This window comes from Triplophysa dalaica, chromosome 2 (assembly GCF_015846415.1).
Source record: "Triplophysa dalaica isolate WHDGS20190420 chromosome 2, ASM1584641v1, whole genome shotgun sequence".
NCBI lineage: Eukaryota > Metazoa > Chordata > Actinopteri > Cypriniformes > Nemacheilidae > Triplophysa > Triplophysa dalaica.
The window spans coordinates 17891752-17909960 of record NC_079543.1 but is presented as its reverse complement, the minus strand read 5'-3'; the positions used below and the strand labels follow the sequence as shown (position 1 = coordinate 17909960).

The window sequence follows — 18209 nt, the reverse complement described above, 5'->3', positions numbered from 1 at the left end:
CTGGTGACCAGGTCGTGTTGCCCTAGAAACTTTCCATCAACTGAGTCGTGATGAGTGGCGATAGCGACTACATACACATTCAGTGTTGAGGGGAGATGTTGGTCTCCAGTCTCGTAAGTAGGACAACACAATCCTGATCGAGCACCTCAGTGGGTCTTTCTCGTTGAGAGAGACACCAGGACGTGAAGAGGCGGCATCTAGAGGCGTGTAACCGCCTAGTACAGGATAGTACCCTGGTGGTCTGCGGCGGCATTGCATGTGGTCCTTGACATGCCTTCCAGCCTACCTAATTTCACTATTAAAATCACTTTATTTCCATAATTTATTTTTCCAAACATTTTCATTTTTGCGCATTGGTGTGAATACTAAATTTAATGAAAATATTTAAAATAATTTGAGTTTGAGTTGAGATTCAAACTGACACAGGATAGGCTAGCTTTGCACCTATCAGGCTGTGTGGAGGTCACCACGACCAGAAATCCCACTAACAGGTAAGGAGTACCCCCCACACACACCCACACACACAAAATAGTGGGCCGCCGATTACTTGTTAGTCAGAATGGTGGTCCCTGGCACAGAACCAGTTGAAAACCCCTGGCCTAGTAGATTGTGCCCTAACCTGGGTGATGGTCTCTGCCGTAAAGGGGGAGTAGCCAACTCAGGATCGTCCTGTCTAGAGACCAGAAATGGGTGTTCCAGAGGTCTGATCTGGGATGCCAGAACGTGTCCTTCTCCTGAGAGAGCAGGTCCACTGTCAGGGGAAAGGTTCAGGTGGAGTCGCTGTCCAGAGCATCAACTCCGAAGCCAAGTGCGGTTAGACCAGTGCGGTGTAACACATAACACTTGGTGCTCCTCTTCCCTGACCTTGCACAGTGTCTGTGCAAGGAGGCTCCTGGGGGGGAAGGTGTGTTTCCACCCATCCCGTGGTCAGCTGTTCGCCGATCCGTGCCGAGGTGGGCCTCGGACAGGGAGTACCAAAGCGGGCAATGGGTGGTGTCGTGAGAGGCAAACAGGTTAACCTGTGCCTGTCCGAACAGCACCCAAATGAGCTGGACTGCACGGGGGTGGAGTCGCCACTCTCCGCAAGGCGTATACTGACGAGAGAGCGCATCGGCTGTCTGGTTCAGATCGCCTGGGATGTGTCTGACTCCACAGGAGGAGGCGTCGGGCAAGTCGATGTCGATCAATCCGAGAGGTATTACCACCGCGGTATATGTGTCCCAGGAGCCTCTGAAATTGTTTCAGTGGGACTGCCGACTGCCTGAATTGTTCCAGGCAGATCAACACTGACTGGGTGTGTGCTGCGGACAGCTGCGCCATCATGTTGGCAGAGTTTAGTAGCGTACCGAGAAAGAGGATGCTCTGCACGGGGGAGAGTTTTCTCTTTTCTCGGTTGACCTGAAATCCCAATCGATCTAGATGCCGGAGCACCAGGACCCTCAGTGTACAAAACAGATCTCGCGAGTGTGCAAAGATAAGCCAGTCGTCGAGATAGTTTAATTCCCGCACACCTTTTTCCCCAAGAGGAGAAAGGGCGGCTTTCAAGATCTTTGTGAAGACCCGTGAAGACGGGGACAGACCGAAAGGGAGGACTCTGTACTAATATGCCCAATGATGCCCCGAAACTTGGGAGGGTTCCTGGCAAACTGGATCGAGTAGCCAAGACGGACCGTCCGCATCAGCCACCGAGACAGTTTGGGCAACCGGGGAGAACAGAAAATCTCTGTGAGTAAGTAGGCGCCAGGCCCTTAGAAGGGTCCGGCTTTGGTGACGAGGCAGGAGCCGTCCCGTACCGACTGATCAGAGCCATGGCTGTGAAGGTCGGGCCCGATGCTCCAACCTCAGGAATCACGTATCCCCGGGTTAGCATCACTTCTGCATCAATTTTGCTTCCTCCTGAGCTCGACCGCTGGGGGTGGAGCTCGGATTTGTCAGAGTCGGCTGCCAGTCTCCCGCCGATGCTGCAAGCGACATCTCATCTACGTCACACATTGTTTCTGAGTGCGTGCCTGAGGATCTGGACGGTATGCCACCGCCGGTTGGGGAACGTTCAGAAGAGCGAATCGGGGTGCGATCAGCCCGTGAGCACTTGGCTGGCGGGTTTACGTTCGCAGAGGTCCCCACATCACTAACGCTGCTAATGAAGGTGGACTTCGGGGCCGTAGCCACCGATGTCACGGCCCGGGTAGCAGACGAAATAGTGGCTGGTTCCGGTAGGAAGACAGCCACCCGTGACCGCAACTTCTGAATGACAATCTGCCCGCAGTGCGGGCAAGATGCGTCAGCGAACACTGCTTCAGCGTGCTTGACACCCAGACAACTAATGCAGCGATCGTGTCCATCCCCCTCCTCGATGAGGGTGCCGCACCCAAGAGAACAGCGGGACATGCAGCGCTGGGGAATGCTCAGTCCTGAAAAGGATCTTTTTAGATAACATCTCTAACACCTCCGGAACCACCGTGACGCCCAGGGGAAGGTTGCTGCAGGTAGGGACGATCCGCTGCTCTTCTTCGTCGTACATACGGCAATGTAGAAGAAGAAGAATTCATTGAATTTCGTTTTGTTCGTAGTCATGAGCGAAGGCTCTGAAGAACAAAAGCTAAATGAACGCTGCACGCCGGCTTCCTTTTATAGCGGAAATCCGGGGGCGGAGACCGGCATGCAAATTTCATTCGCCAAATATCATTGGCCTTTTCTATAGTAGTCAGAGTTGATTTGTTCTCAAGGGCGAACCCCATCTGTCGTTCTCGACAAAACGTCGAGAGACCGACAGAAAGGGAAAGTATGTTTCACTTTTTTTGTATTTATGATATAATAGCAGCAAATTCTAAAATTGCATTTTTGTATGCCTACATATTAAGAACCTGCGAAACATTTAAGATATAAAGTATTTTACAGTATACTGTACATATAAATGCGTACATGAGGTTGCATGTGTGTATTTATTAGCACCTACTTGATTCTGTCTATTTGTTGAGGTCTGCAACTAAAAACATATTGTCATTTAAAATCACTTCACCACAGGTACATAGCCATTTTTATTTTACTTTTTACATAATGTATGTGTGTACTGTATGTATAGCTGTGTGAAATTTACCTCAGCCAATTGGAGGAGTACCCCAGAAAAAGGACCCTGTAAGAAAAGAAAGAATATTCTATTAAAATATATAACATTTTGTAAGAAAATAATAAAAGGTTATAGAAATGGTTAAAGAGTTCGGGAAAAGTATTAAAATTACAATCTTAAAGTCTGGACAAACAGAATGTGACAAGGACCACAGTATAAAGTGCACACCTACAGTCACTTTAAACTAGTCACAGGGAAATAAATTTTAGCTCACGTTCAGCATTTACTAATTAAGTCAAGTTTGAAATCTTAGGCCCGGTTTCACAGACACGTTTAAGCTTAAGCCAGGACTATGCCTTAGTTGAATAAAGATATGTGTCGCTTTTATAAACATGCCTAAGTAGAACACATACTGGTGTGCAACTTGAGACTATACAATAGCACTGATATATTTGAAGATATATTTGGCCAAGTTATATTCAAGACAGGTCACGATTTCATTTTAGTCTGAGACTGAGACTATCTGTGTGCGTGCTTGTGTGCGTGTAACACTGCTTTGCAACAATCCAACTGTGAGAAGGTCTATAGAAATAAATCTAAATTGAATATACATATGATGTTATTTACTGTTGGTTAGGTACAATATATCATTATTTTGAATATATTCAAATTTCCTTTAATTGGCGAAGGAGATAACATATTTTCACAACACGCTCTGTAGAGCAGTGTGTCTGTTTAGGGCTACTGTAAAAACAACATGATGAATTCCGTGGAAGAGACCTAAGGTGTATGTAGGGAAATAGCTCACAATGTAACAATGTAATAAAAACATAACGCTTTATTTGACGACATAATTATGTATACTCTATTGCATTTCTGTCAAAAGGTCCTCCAAAAATTACATACTGTACCTTTGAAAAGGTTTACCATGCAACAAAAAATTGCAATGAATGTGTAGAGTGACAAAACCAACACCCTGATCCATTCTTCAAAGATAAACCAGGTAGTGTGTTTTAACTAGGTGTGTTATCAAGGGAATATAACGTAATATAAATGCCTGCTGACAGAAATGTATCTTTGTTAATGCATTTTTTACACTGAGCACACCCATGAATGTATTTTCAACTATTTAATCTGGATGTTTTGTTTGTGTGACATATTGAGACTGTGAACTACTTAAAGTCTGATTTGTTCCTAAAGTTGGTACGTCTGTGTGATTATCTAGACTATAGCTTCCATATCCCATGCAGGTCATGTACCCCCACACATCAACTAAATAGACTAAATATAAAGAAAATATATGTTAAAAAAATACATTAACGTGTAAATTTTAGAATGTATTTACTATATTTACTGGATATGTCCAAACGATTTCAGAATACGTCTGTGATTAGGTGAGTACAGAATTAAGATGACCTTAAGATGATTATAGAATATTAATTAAGTCATCTATCAACTTGTCCTCCTTACAGTCTTGTGAGTTAAACGTAATGGCTACCCATTCAGTTACTTTGTGATCATAGAAAACACTTGGTATTAGGCAGAGCTATTGCAGAAAAAGTAAACTTTTTTTACCTTATAAACAACATTAAAAGTAAATACATTTGAATAGTTTGGGATAAAATCAGTGAATAGGTATGTATGTCTAAAAACTTTGTGATAAATCAAAATAATTTGCTTGTATAATGTATGTACAGTATATGTATATACAAACAATTTCTGAATTTATTAATTAGTGCATGTTTAAGTAAAATAATATTTTTTTTCATTCTGTGAAATAGTGACAACATTTTCCCCAAATTCCAAATGAAAATATTATTTTTATTTGCACTCATTAACAGAAAATTTAAAGGGGCAGACTGGTCAAAATAACAAAAAGATTTTTGTGGATCTTAGATACTGCAAAGAAAACAATCAAAAATGTTCATGTTTAAACAATTAAATCCTGATGTTTATACGTGCATTTTAGAAAAAGTTTAAAATGGAATATATGATATTATTGTCAATACTGGTATATTATGACACAATATATAGTCTTCAACATTAATGTTGGCTGATAATGCAAACATTGTGTTGCTATTGATGTTGGCTTTGCGAACCTACATCGGCATCCAAACACGGGGAAACCAACGTGTTCGAGCAGCTCGCCGTAACTTCTATAGACGGGTATTTCAAGCGATTTGTGCTAAGGCAGGACCAAACCGCTTTATGCAATTACAGGGGTGTGGTCGGTCAATAGGGATGTTTACATTTAGGTTATTGGGGATTTTTAACTTTTACTGCCAAAAACAAAGAGATCATTCATTTTATTAGTATATAAATATATATACTGAATGATTTAATAATATTATGGTTTAATAATAACCAGCCATTGTAACACACACTGTGAGTTAGTTGCTTCACCTATATGCCGCTAATTGGCTCACTTTTGGTGTGAGATCTCTAATCTAGATCATAACCTGCTTAGCCATGCAGTGTAAATTATCTTGGCGATGAAAACACAGGGTTGGTGCAAACGAATCCTACCTGGCTAGCCACCTAAACCGGCTTCATGGTAAAGACCTCAGGTCGAAAGGTTGGAGATTGATAGACTGATAGATACAAATACTTTATATTGCTGCATTTTGTTTACTTTCATGTGTCCGTATTCCTGCCCTGCATGACTGCACTAATTTTGTTAAAATAAGCACATTTTTAATGATCTTCATGCTTCGTCTTTGGTGGGAGAGAAGCAGCGCATGTGACTCGGAAAGGGTAAAAATTAAGCGCGTTTGGCGTTGGATAAAGATATAGCTGCAACAGATCAATTACATAAATGTTCCTGTGAGTGTGTGTGATGTGATTATCCATTGTATAGACAAAAAAAAAACGAAATTGTGAGATGTTTTAAATGGTTTATAAGGCAATGTCTTGAGGTATGGTTGGAACGAAGCAAAGGTCCGGATCCGGCCAGCAGTCCTCCAATTGAGAATGACTGCTTTAGTCGATCTCCTTTCATTTCTACAGCGTGAGGCGAATTGCAGTGCTGCCGTGTCTAAAAGCCCTTTAATTGCTGCGCTATTTAAGGCACGTTCAGTGAACAATAAAGCCTTGCTTCTGTCGAATTCTATAATGGACATTAAACTGGATTTGCTGGAATATTGTGGATGTGGAATTATAGTGGTCTACAAATTGCATTTATCCGGTATCTGTTCCTCTATTTAAATCATCAATCTAAATATATCTGCGCATCATACTCCTATGGTTACTATTTATAGACCTCCAAAACCAAATGGAAACTTTTTGTCTGAATTTGCTGATCTTCTGTCCATATTATCAGCCAAATTTATGAGATTTATGATTCTAGGTGATTTTAACATACATGTAGATCTGAACACCTGTCCTATGTCTAACGATTTTCTATCTCTGTTAGACTGTTTTAATCTCTTTCAGTTTGTAAATACCCCAACTCACTGTAAAGGCCATACGCTGGATTTAGTTATTGCAAATGACTCGTTTCTCTCTAATCTCTCAACTATGGATGTAGGTCTTTCAGAGCATTCAGCTTCTTTGATATTGAGATTGTTCATACTAGTATAAAGCCCACTCGTACTATTATACTTCGTAAATGGCAGTCGATTGAGCATGGTGTTTTTGCAAACTCAGTTCTCTCTACTTTAAATGCTATGCCCTCTGTTTCCCTCAACGATAACATTTCAGCATGTATTAATCCTCTCAAATCCAGTTTAGAAGTTTTTGTTACCCTAAAAACATGTCATGGCTTATTGGTACGGTCGGCCCCTAGGTATAATGATGATCTGCACTCAAAGAAGGTTGCATGCCGGAAATTGGAGCGAAAGTGGCGTTGTACTGGCTTAAATGTGTTTTACCAAGCTTGTAGAGACCGCCTGGCACATTATATAGTGGCTATTGATATTGCATGATCATCATTTTATTCATGTATTATTGAAAATAATCAAAATAATACTAGAAGGCTATTCCACACAATTAACAGTTCACTGAATGCAGATGCCTCCAGCTCCTTGACTGCATCTGATCAGTTGTGTAATGATTTTCTTCAGTTTTTCAGTTAATTATCCATATTTTAATGTCCACAAACTGAATGCAGTTCTTCTGAAACTGCGTTTTCAACTGTTTATTCATCAACCTTCTCCGGTAGGCCATTTTCTAACTTTATTCCAGAAATCCGAGTCACTCTGCAGGCAAGTCTTTCGAAGGAAAGCTTCAGCCTGAACACTCGACCTTCTGCCCTGTAGTCTCTTTAAATCATGCTTTGATTATTTTTGTCCTTCAGTGCTTGCTATAATAAATTAATCTTTAGTGAACTGGTGTTGTGTCTGTAGCACTTAAAACTGCTGCTGTCACTCCCATTTAAAAAAAGCAAAGCACTGATGTGAACTCTCTTTCTAACTATCGCCCGATCGAGTGTTCATTTTCTGGCTAAACTCTTAGAGGGTGTAGTTGGGGCCCAATTGAACAACCACCTAATAGAAAATAATCTATTTGAGCCCCATCAATCTGTGTTCTGGAATTTGCACAGCACCGAGACTGCGTTGGTCAAAGTTATTAACGATTTACTAAAAGCATCTGATTCTGGCTCTTTATCCCTTCTCATTTGCTTGGATCTAAGCTCAGATCTCTGTACACCATTGACCATTTAGTGCTACTTAATCGTCTTGAATCTGTATTTGGTCTGTCAGAGACAGTCCTAGACTGGTTCAGATATTATCTTAATGACCTCAGGCAATTTGTGTGTATGAGTGGCTATAGATCCAAGGTCGGTCCCTTGTATACTGGTGTTCCACAGGGGTCAGTTTTGGGCCCCTTACTTTTCAGCATGTATATTTATCCACTTGGTGAATTACAAAAATCGCTCAATCATAATTTTCATTTTTATGCTAATGACACACAGATTTAAATTCATTCAAGATCAGGCCAAAATGTCGACAATGTGCATCTCTCTTAATGTGTAATTATGATCAAGAACTGGATGTCTGACAATTTTCTGTCTCTAAATGGCTCCAAACAGAAACACTGCTAATCGGTTCTCCACATCAGCTGCGGAATGCCGGCCCTAGGACATTGTCTACTGATGGTGTTGCTTTGAATTTTCAAAACAAACTAAAAAGTCTTGGAGTCATCTTTGATACCTAGTAAACCTATTAGCCTTTTATTCAGAACTTGGTTAAGACATCCTTTTTCCACCTGAGAAATTTTGCTTGTTTTTGTCCTTTGTTGCCCTTCTAAGTTGTTGAAAGGTTGATCAATTGTTTTGTTTTCTTACGTATCGATTGTTGTAATGCACTTCATGCTGGACTATCAAAAGCTCAATTAGCAAACTACAATATGTACAAAACTCTGCAGCTAGAATTCTCAATACCTGCCTGATCAAACCTCCTTACAAACCTTGTCCAAATCTACGGTAGGTAAGACCTCAGTATGGTCTTTTAGATGTTCCCAAGACACGGCTCCGCTCCATGGGTGAGAGTATTTTCTGCTTATGCTCCTAAGATCTGGAACTCTCTCTCGATAAACGTCAGGGAGGCAAACTCTCTTTCAAATCTCGTCTTAAAACACTTCATTTCAGGACTTCTTTTACTTGATATATATATACAGTATATCCATGTGTATTTCTTTAGTGTGGTTGTCTGTTACTGTATGTGTGTGCGCTCGAGCATGTGCATTCTCCGCTCTGCAGCGCACTCCCGTCATTTAAAAATTAACGATCATTTCGATTTAGCTCACCCACTTACACATCAGTTTAGTGGTTAAATTATTTCATTTTTTTATTTAAAAAATACAGATTTGAGAGATGTGGTTGACGGGAGCCGTGAGGCGGGGCCGGTGACATGATAGTTGGAATCAGCTGTGCGCACACCGGTCCCGCATATCTCACGGAGGAGATTGGGAGCATAAGAGGGCGAGAGACGGGACTGCTGACGCATTCGCACCAATTGCGTATCACGCTGTGCATAATCGTATAATAAGGTATGGATTTTAGTTGTGGTTTGTTTTATTCGCCGGCAGTTGTCCGTGAGGGGATGCCGGCATTTTACTTCCTGTATTTGTTTGTTTATTTTATTAAAACTTTATTTAAATGTGCACCGGTTCCCGCATCCTTCCTTCGATCCTTCCTTTTAATTGAACCTTATTACAAGAGTAAACTTTTGTTTTCGTGATCTTTGATTGATTTGACACATCTAAATCAACAGACGCACAAGGGGATTAAATAAGGACCTTAATGCCATGTCCTTCTCACACTAAACACGTGATACTATCATCAGACACATAGTGTGGTTTTATTAAAAATGATAAATTGTATAAATCGAGAACTAGGCTACTTCAGTAATGAAAAAGTAATTATTAGGCTAAAAGAATAATCTAATGCATTGATTTCATCCTCCATATTGTGTGGGTTAATGCATTTAAATTATTTTTATTAGATTAGAAAAGCGATGGATAAAAAACAGCATGGATGTATTCATGTGAACATATAGCAATAGCTGCATTTTCTCGTCTGGTAACGTAACCTGTTGCTATCAAAGTCACGTTGGTCAGTTTTATTTTTAGATCCTTGAACATTTTTGGTAAAGTCCTAATAGTTTTGAAATGTGTGATATTGCGTTAAATGTGAAAACCTAATGTTAAAAACTGAGTCTATGTAATGGTTAAAAACTAATGCTAAAAACGGAGTTTATGTAACGGTAAAAAGCTAATGCTGAAAACGGAGTTTATGTAATGGTTACGTTGGTTATATAATGGTAAATTGTAAAAGTGGTTAAAAACAAGTAAAACATGTGTCAGCTCATGCATTTCTTGAAGGGTAAAATTTGTTTCAGTTGGAAATGGAAATGCATTGCATGCAAAGTGGTAACATCAGCAATGTTTTATTTTAAGTTGAAAAGAGACAACTTACAGGGTAACAGTGGTTATTGTGATTTTGATTTATTTAATAATTGAATTTGCCGAAAGATTAAAAAAAGGCAAATTTTATTTCATTTTCAAGTCATGTTAATTTCATAGAGAACATTGAATGTTTGTAACAGAGGAGGATTTAAATTGTGAACGTTTTTACTGATTTTGTGGATTAAGTAAACAATGTTTGATAGCAAAAGGTTTTCACTGCCCAAGTCATGCAATAAATCTGACATATGTAACTACCAGGTTAAATATTAACATATGCCAGGCTGTGATCTCCCAGATGAAGGTTAGTTTGAAAGTTACATAAAGTTTAATGTTTTACAGTTTGCAAATGACTTGTAATCGTAACCTAATTTAGTTTGGTGTTTGGTAACAAAGGGCCTTCTATGTATCAGCAACACTGACTCAATGTCAAGCATCATTCAAAAGACGACAACTGATGGCACCTGTATTTTTTGTTGTTGTTGCGTGGAATCAATCGTTGTCACCATGTTGAGGTTTGTAGAGGAGTGTTTCTGTCTAAGTGTGTCAGTGAGGTTTTTGTTTTCCTTTGTCACAGTGCTTTCACAAACTTTACAGTTTCCCACAGTCACAAAAAGTTTATAACTTTTTTAGAAGCAGATATTGTTTGATTACAGTTTATACTATAAAAGCAAACAACCGCAAATTTACATGTGTAAAACATCTCTTTCGTTAGGCTTCCTCAATGTTTAAGTGTTTTTTTAAACACAATTTCAAGCACTGAAAGAAAATTTAATTTAATGTAAGTCAAGAACCCAACTAAATCAAATACTCAAATATATTGATGATTTGTTGAAAATTTTATATTTTTCAACAATTATATCGGATGTAAAGTATTTTTTGATTCAATGTAATTATAATTGACCAATTAATAATCTATTCCTTATCAATTACCAAAAAAAGGGGTTTATATTTAACATACATATGACAATTAAGATTTTTCGAGAGAATACATTATAATATAGTTTTACACATGTAAATTTGCGGTTGTTTGCTTCTATAGTATTAACTGTAATCAAATAATATCAGCTTCGAATAAAGTTATGTACTTTTTGTGATTGTGGAAAACTTTAAAGTTTGTGAAAGCACTTTGACAAAGGAAACCAAAAACCACACTGACACACATAGAAGAAACACTCCTCTACAAACCTCAACATGGTGACAATGAATTTCATGCTCCCACCATTGTAAAAGTATTTTGTAGTATTTTTAAAATTCAAAGATACAGTAGTTTATTTTGATACAGGGTTTGGCTGCTGTATTTTTTTGTTTATTTTGATACACTTAAAAGTAAGGTATTTGGTATATTATTTTAAAATACATTTTGATGCATTTTTACCCAGCCCTGGGGAGCATGACATTTAAATAAGGTAAGTGAGAGCAAGAGGTAAATGAATGCTGCACGCTGGCTTCATTTTATACCGGACATCCGGGGGCGGAGACTGGCAAGCAAATTTCATTCGCCAAATTTCATTGGCCTTTTCTATAGTAGTCAGAGTTGATTGGTTCTCAAGGGCGAACCCCATCTGTCGTTCTCGACACAACGTCTCGTTCCCTCCATCAGGGAACTGAGGTTACATACCTTCTTAGCAGTGGCATTGCGATGGTGGGGCTTTTGGTGCTTAAGCCCCTAGTCATGTCTTGCCAAAGCCCCTCATCTTTTTGAAGATTTAGAATGTTTATTTCACAAATAAGATTATAATCATATGACTTTTAATATGTTTTTGCGATGCGGGTCGTGGCATATTATCGGAATTTTAGACACGAATGTAATTAAATGCAGCTAGTGCTCGTTGTTTTGGGCTGGTAAACAGTACCTGATCATGCCAATAGCTGTTTCAACAAAAATAATTTATTCACAGTACAGTGGTCCGCGAAATGAACAACTTTAAGGGCATTATTTAAAATATGTAACTATTATCCTGAGATAAAACTTTAATTTAGTCTTAGAGAGAGAGAGAGAGAGAGAGAGAGAGAGAGAGAAAGAAAAGGAAAGAAAGAGAATGGGGATTTTTGCGTAAGTGTGCTTTCAACTGTTCGTATCTTTTCTCTTTTATTTAGAATGAATTTCTGTACGAAAGATTGTGTGAATAATGATTTATTCCTGAAAGCGTTCGTATGCAGGTTTCACACAAATTTGTGCATACGCATGCTTAGTGAATGAGACCAAATATCTCGCTTGGCACTGAACTTTGAGCTTTCTCGTTTTGCAGGTATTATTTATGCTCTAACAGCAACATTACACTAAAGGTTGAAAATAAGATCGCGGATAAAGTGGCCTTTAAGGGACCATTACAAAGACCACTTTTTGTTTTTCTGAAATTACCGTTAATAGGTATGTGCTCATATACAATTATTATCTTTGTTTTTTTCTGTGAACTACAAACAATATTACTCCCAAATGTCAAATTAAAATATTGTTTCTTTTTGCCGTTATTTGCAGAAAATTAAAATTGGAGCAACAGGTGAGATAAGATGCTCCGTATTTTAACAGAACTCAAATACTGAAAAGAAGTATTCATATTCACTTTTGAACAATACATACAATCATTTATACATGTTTTTAGGAAAAGTTCAAAATGTTTTGTTTAAGTATCTTAATAAGAAATTCATGATTTGCAGTTTAAATAAGCTTGATATGTGTTTGGGAAGATGTTCTGTCTATGTTTTGTTAAAATGTTCAATTGTTTTCCATATTATATTTCGTTTTTTAGACCAATGGTAATTGCTAATTGTGATGTTGTTCCGCAGCTACCTAAATTGTATAATCGCATGCAATGTATACAGTAACTGTGATGAAGAAGGGAGGGAATTGATGAGGAGGAGGGACAAATTGTCATTATTAAGCAGAGTATTTATTTTATAAATTAAAATTATGAATATAATAATAATTAATATACATTTATAAAAAAATATATATTTTCTCTTTTTTAGTATCACTCATTTAAAAGGGAAGCTTTTTATATCTTGTATTTTATACCTTTTGTAGCCTTCTGTCATTGTATTCATCGATTTTATTGTTAACAAACACCCACCACCCCTGCACTTTTGAAAAGCTCAAGCTATGCGTCATCCAGCGAGCGAAAGAGTATGTCCACGCGAAAATTTTCACATAATGTCAGAAATGTTTGCATTGCTTTTTCCCTTAATAAATAAAACCATCCCAGCGGGCACCTCGATGTCAATTTGACGTCAAATTTCAGACAAGATTTGATCAAGATGGTGCACCACATCATTTCAAATTCAAATCATACATTAAATTCTTCAAGGTTTTTAATGAGGTGAAAATATGAGGTTCATCCCATACTGAAATTGGTTAATGTAAGTATAGCCCAATATGTTTGACATTGAAATGACGTCAAATCAACGTTGCATTATAGGCATTCATTTGATGTTGTATTGACATCATATTGACATCAATGTAAATCCAGTTGAAATAGCATTTTTCTTCTAACTGGCCCCTCAAAATGCATCTATTTGTCACATCTTTTGAAGCAGTTCTTGGATTTGTACATGAAAGTGGACTGCTGTAACTTCTGTGGTAAAAAACACTTTTTTTAAAAGTATGTAAATACTCATGCTGAAATAAAAGGAAACAGTGATTGTTAAATTTTACAAGAAAATATACTGATTTGCCAATAATACATTCAGATGTAATTACAATTTAAAATATTAAAAACAAAAGCAGCATTTTTGCTGTAACCCCACATAAAGTATTATGTATCCTTATTTTTGTTATTTATAGTGATATTATATTACTGTAAAATTAGAAAAACATTGCTGTAATTGAAAATACTCATAAAATTGTAATACCTTATAATGTATGTACCATTTTTACAGTATTACAACTTCATGTTCATTTTAGTCAAAAAACTCTTATAAATTTTTTATAAATTTTTATTTTTCCTTAATTTTTATTAATAATCATTAATTAATCATTAATTTTATTATGAAAAATGTTGGGCCTACAATGCCCATTCATTCTCTGTAGTTTTAATGCCCATTTATTATCTGTCTTATGTATTTCTTAATACCACCTGTAGACGGCGCCATGGCCTATTTCACATTTCCGGGTTTCTCAGCAGCTGAAGTTAGTGAATGGACTACAACAATTAATTTATTTTTTGTGTGAAATTTGATGCAAATGTAGTATAACATATTATTTTATACATACACGTAAAAATATAAAATTTATAAAAATATTTGGAGGATTTACTACGTTGACCGTTGAAACGTACGTCATCACGTCTTGCGTAGAGGCCAGTGTTTGCTATGCGGTCGAAGCATTGGACAAGGTTGTCGCTTTTTATCAGGTGAGTAATAAACATCTCATGAAATAAAAAATACGATATATATTGGGTAACTTTGAAAACCTAGAAGATTGTGTTTTGATGAAATATATGACTTGGCGATATATTAGAATCTGGTGAGTTGAAATATCCCGCCAGAAGTACCGTGAAGATTTCTGAGGTAATGTTAATGTGCGATCCATTAAGCGTGTAACGTTGAGTTAACGATTTAGAAATGTCAGTGAGTAATGTTAGTTTTGCAATTAATATTCGGATAAAATAAAAATGCCCTCATTTGAATCTCTTTACCGATGCTATGCGACAAAGCGAAACATACCCATAATTATAATTCATAATTTGATACACACTGATGAAGTGTTCTAAAATGTCCTGGTAGAAGGTCCACTGTGTCAAGCAGGACCAGCCCACACTACTAAAGGTACCAAAAGCTGGTTCAATGACCATTTGTGTTACTGTGCTCAAAGGAAAACTTCTCAGCTGTTCTGGTCACTTAGTTGTATTGTTCAACAATCTTAACAATCATTGAATACTGATATGGTTGTCTTTTTTTTCAGAATTCTTACAAACAAATTGATGTCAACAATGAATATGGATGGCTCAGGAATGAAGAAGGCCTTTGGAAAACACGGCTATGTCGTGTTATAATAGGTACTACATTACTTTTCTTGTATGATTAGAGGATGTAGTGTCTATCAACATATGCTACATTTTAAGTAAATTAAACATGTAATGCTTAAATTACAATCTTATCTTAGTAAACTGACACATTTAAAACATTTAACAACTCTTAAATATTTGCAAGTAGTGCACATTTCTAAATTTAACAGATACTTATTTAAACCTGGGAACATCTTAGTGTTAATAAACATTTAAGAGCAGCAACTTGCATTAACTTCTATGTACAAGTGATGGTTGCCGAAAAATGTTAGGTATATTTTAATGTCTTAAAAGGTGTGCTAATTGTGGTTTCATCTTCATTTAGGTGCACTACAGCAGTCCAAACCTTCATTATCAGAGGCTGAAATAAAAAAATACAGCTAAAAAATCTCCGGTCTGCTCCCGATAGATGTGGGGGTATGGGACGACAAAAGGGGAAATCGGCGATTGATGTGTGTTCAGATTCTGAATAAGTAGGCCTTAAGCCAATTGTTTATCAAAATTATTTTTGTTCATTTGGGATATGATCTGGGAAAACCCATCACATGGTGAAATAAAAAATACTGGTTTTAGGATCATATGAAAGCTATTAAGCCCTTTCCAAAACTGTTTTTATTTAATTTACAAATTGTTTTTATGGAGTGGGTGGTCTAGTGGGTTAAACCACTGAACTGGTAAATCAAAAGGTTGCTGGTTCTATCCTAGTAGCCACCACCAGTGTGTCCTTGAGCAAGACACTTTACTCCCCGTTGCTCCAGGGGGATTGTCCCTGTAATAAGTGCACTGTAAGTCGCTTTGGATAAAAGCGTCTGCTAAATAACTACACGTAAATGTTTTTAACAAATGGAAAGGGCTTGAGAGCTTTCATATGATATCAAAACCTGTAATATGTACAATTTTGTCATGTGATGGCTTTTTCCTGATCACTTAATATTTATATATCAATTTAAATGTTAATATTTAATTAAAAAGTAATTCAAGGAGGATTTTATATTTATTAGTGGTTTAAGAACATTTTAAATTTCTGGAATTGTAGCTGATTGTATTTAATAAAACATGTCTTACATTAAGTACTGTTGTTTCATTATTTATTGGTCTAGAATAGGACATCAATTTGTTAAAAAATGTAAAAGAAATTGCTAATCAAATTAACGTCAAAACTTGATGTCAATTTGATGTCAAATTTTGACATCGATTTGATTTGCATTTTTGACCAATTCTTTGATGCCGATGTTTGACGTCAATTTGATGTCTATTTAACATCAATTGCCCACTGGGTATAATTTAAAAACTGTATTTTGTATCTAATCAAAAATTATTTGATGATCTGAATCATTTAAGCATGACAAATGTCCAAAAAAACAAAAAATCCGGAAGGGGGAAATACTTTTTCACACCACTGTATGTTCAACACTCTTATATTATAATTGAGTAACAACTGAATATCCTTAAAATGCCTTTGACATACATGCTGATTGAAATCTGTATTTCATAACATAAATACAAGAGTAGATTTTTGGAACATAGTATATTCTGGAATATAGTTCCAGTTAAGCACAAAAATGTATATTTAAAGTTCGGAAGGAGTCTGATCATATGATCCTGCCAATCATTTCCAAGCCGCCAACTAGCCTACATACCTATTACATCAGCTCTTCTGGCTTCCCTTCACAACACCGACTCTTCCCGTTATGTAAATTATTTTGTTTTATCTAATTCAATTGGGTACCTCTAAGCTTGACCCAAGTCTCGCTTCTAAGATTGGCAAAACCAGATTTGCTTACAGCCATAATTGTGCTAAGCCTGGATGGTCAGGTGAACTGAAAAACAGCTCATGTTTCACACTTTAGAAAAAAAAGGTTATTCTTTATTTTAAGGTGCCCTTGTTACAAATTACATGTATTTATTATAGTATTTACTATAAATGATGCATAATTACATGTAACTAACACTAAACAGAACTCTAATCCTAACCCTATAGTAAGTACAAGTAGTTAATTTTTATTATGCAATACATAAATTAATAATCACACTGTAAAACAGGCCCTATAAAATAAAGTGTAACCAAATATTCTTAACTTCCTTACATTTTTAGTACAATCGACTTGGCTTTACAATTCATCTATCATGAAATAAAAGTTCACCAAAACAAAACAATCACTGTATTATGACGTGGAGTTATAATTATGTGATTCAAATATTGTTGTTTTGTCAGAAAAAAGCGTTAAATAGACAAAAAGTATAGCTTCAGGAGACCAGTCTGTCAATCAGTCAACGTAGCTTAGGAGACCAGTCTGGCAATCAGTCATTGAGACAGTTTACGCATAATATTTTGTTAACTAATAGTGTATTAATATAGTGCCTAAAATACAGTCAACTAAAAATCACATGAATATCTACCAAGAAGCATCATTGCCAACACAGCATCATAGAGTAATACAATTCAAGATCAAAGCAACAAAATCTAAATATATAACCTATAAGTAACATCCCATTAACACACATGAGTAAATCTGCTACATATATTTTTTTAATGAAATTACATACCCAACCAGTGTCATTCCAGCAAATAAATAAAGGAAATTATTACGAATCAGCATAATTGTTGGATCGTGTTCCTGTCTTAACTTTATGTCTGAACTGGAGGATGATAGAGAGTTGGCTGGTTAGTATCACACAGGAGGGCTGTACAAAAACAGATATTTAACAGTCAAAGGATGTCTGCTCAGTGAATGCAAATCAAATATATCACACCCATTTTCCATCCACAATAAACAGAGCTTCTGTCTCTTGTCCATAGAGGACTATTCTCTACCTAATACAACAACTCCTCCTAGTGGGAATTTTCATATCAACAGGTTTTTACTGTAAGTGAACTCAACATCTTACCCACATATAAGAACTGCAGCTACACTGAACAGCAGCAAAAAAAATGTTAAATGTTAAAGATGTTAAACGATTAATAGGAATTTCCAAATCCAGAATAAAAGTTTGTGTTTACATGATATATGTCTGTCCACTGTGCATTTCAACTTTGCATAAACAGATGATTTTTATATTTTTCTTAAAAATTTATGTGTTTATAAATACAAAATTAATATGCACAGTACAAAGACATCTAATATGATTCCGGAAGCAATTAATCGTTTAACAGCTCTAAAAACCAAAACATGGTAGTTTTTATTTTTTTCCTGTTACATTTATATAAAATGCTACGGAGCCCGGGAGGGGAC

General features: G+C 36.8%; 1 protein-coding gene and 1 long non-coding RNA gene across 4 annotated transcripts in view; one reads left to right on the top strand and one right to left on the bottom strand.

The window, feature by feature from the left end:
* LOC130439580 (histo-blood group ABO system transferase 2-like) overlaps positions 1–17666 on the bottom strand; it is a 40873-nt gene extending 23207 nt beyond the window's left edge. For all 3 annotated transcript variants that reach the window (XM_056772225.1, XM_056772227.1, XM_056772226.1), the window contains exons 1-3: positions 17524–17666; positions 3098–3133; positions 2957–2986 (exon numbers count right to left, since the gene is read on the bottom strand). In XM_056772225.1, the coding sequence (XP_056628203.1) occupies positions 2957–2986; positions 3098–3133; positions 17524–17576 (119 nt within the window). In that variant the 5' untranslated portion in view covers positions 17577–17666. The remainder of the gene's footprint in view (positions 1–2956; positions 2987–3097; positions 3134–17523) is intronic.
* Positions 13948–16046, top strand: LOC130439632 (uncharacterized). Its single transcript, XR_008909468.1, has 3 exons — positions 13948–14322; positions 14874–14967; positions 15302–16046. It is a non-coding gene; the product is annotated as an uncharacterized LOC130439632 (long non-coding RNA).
* Positions 17667–18209: the final 543 nt, after the last annotated feature.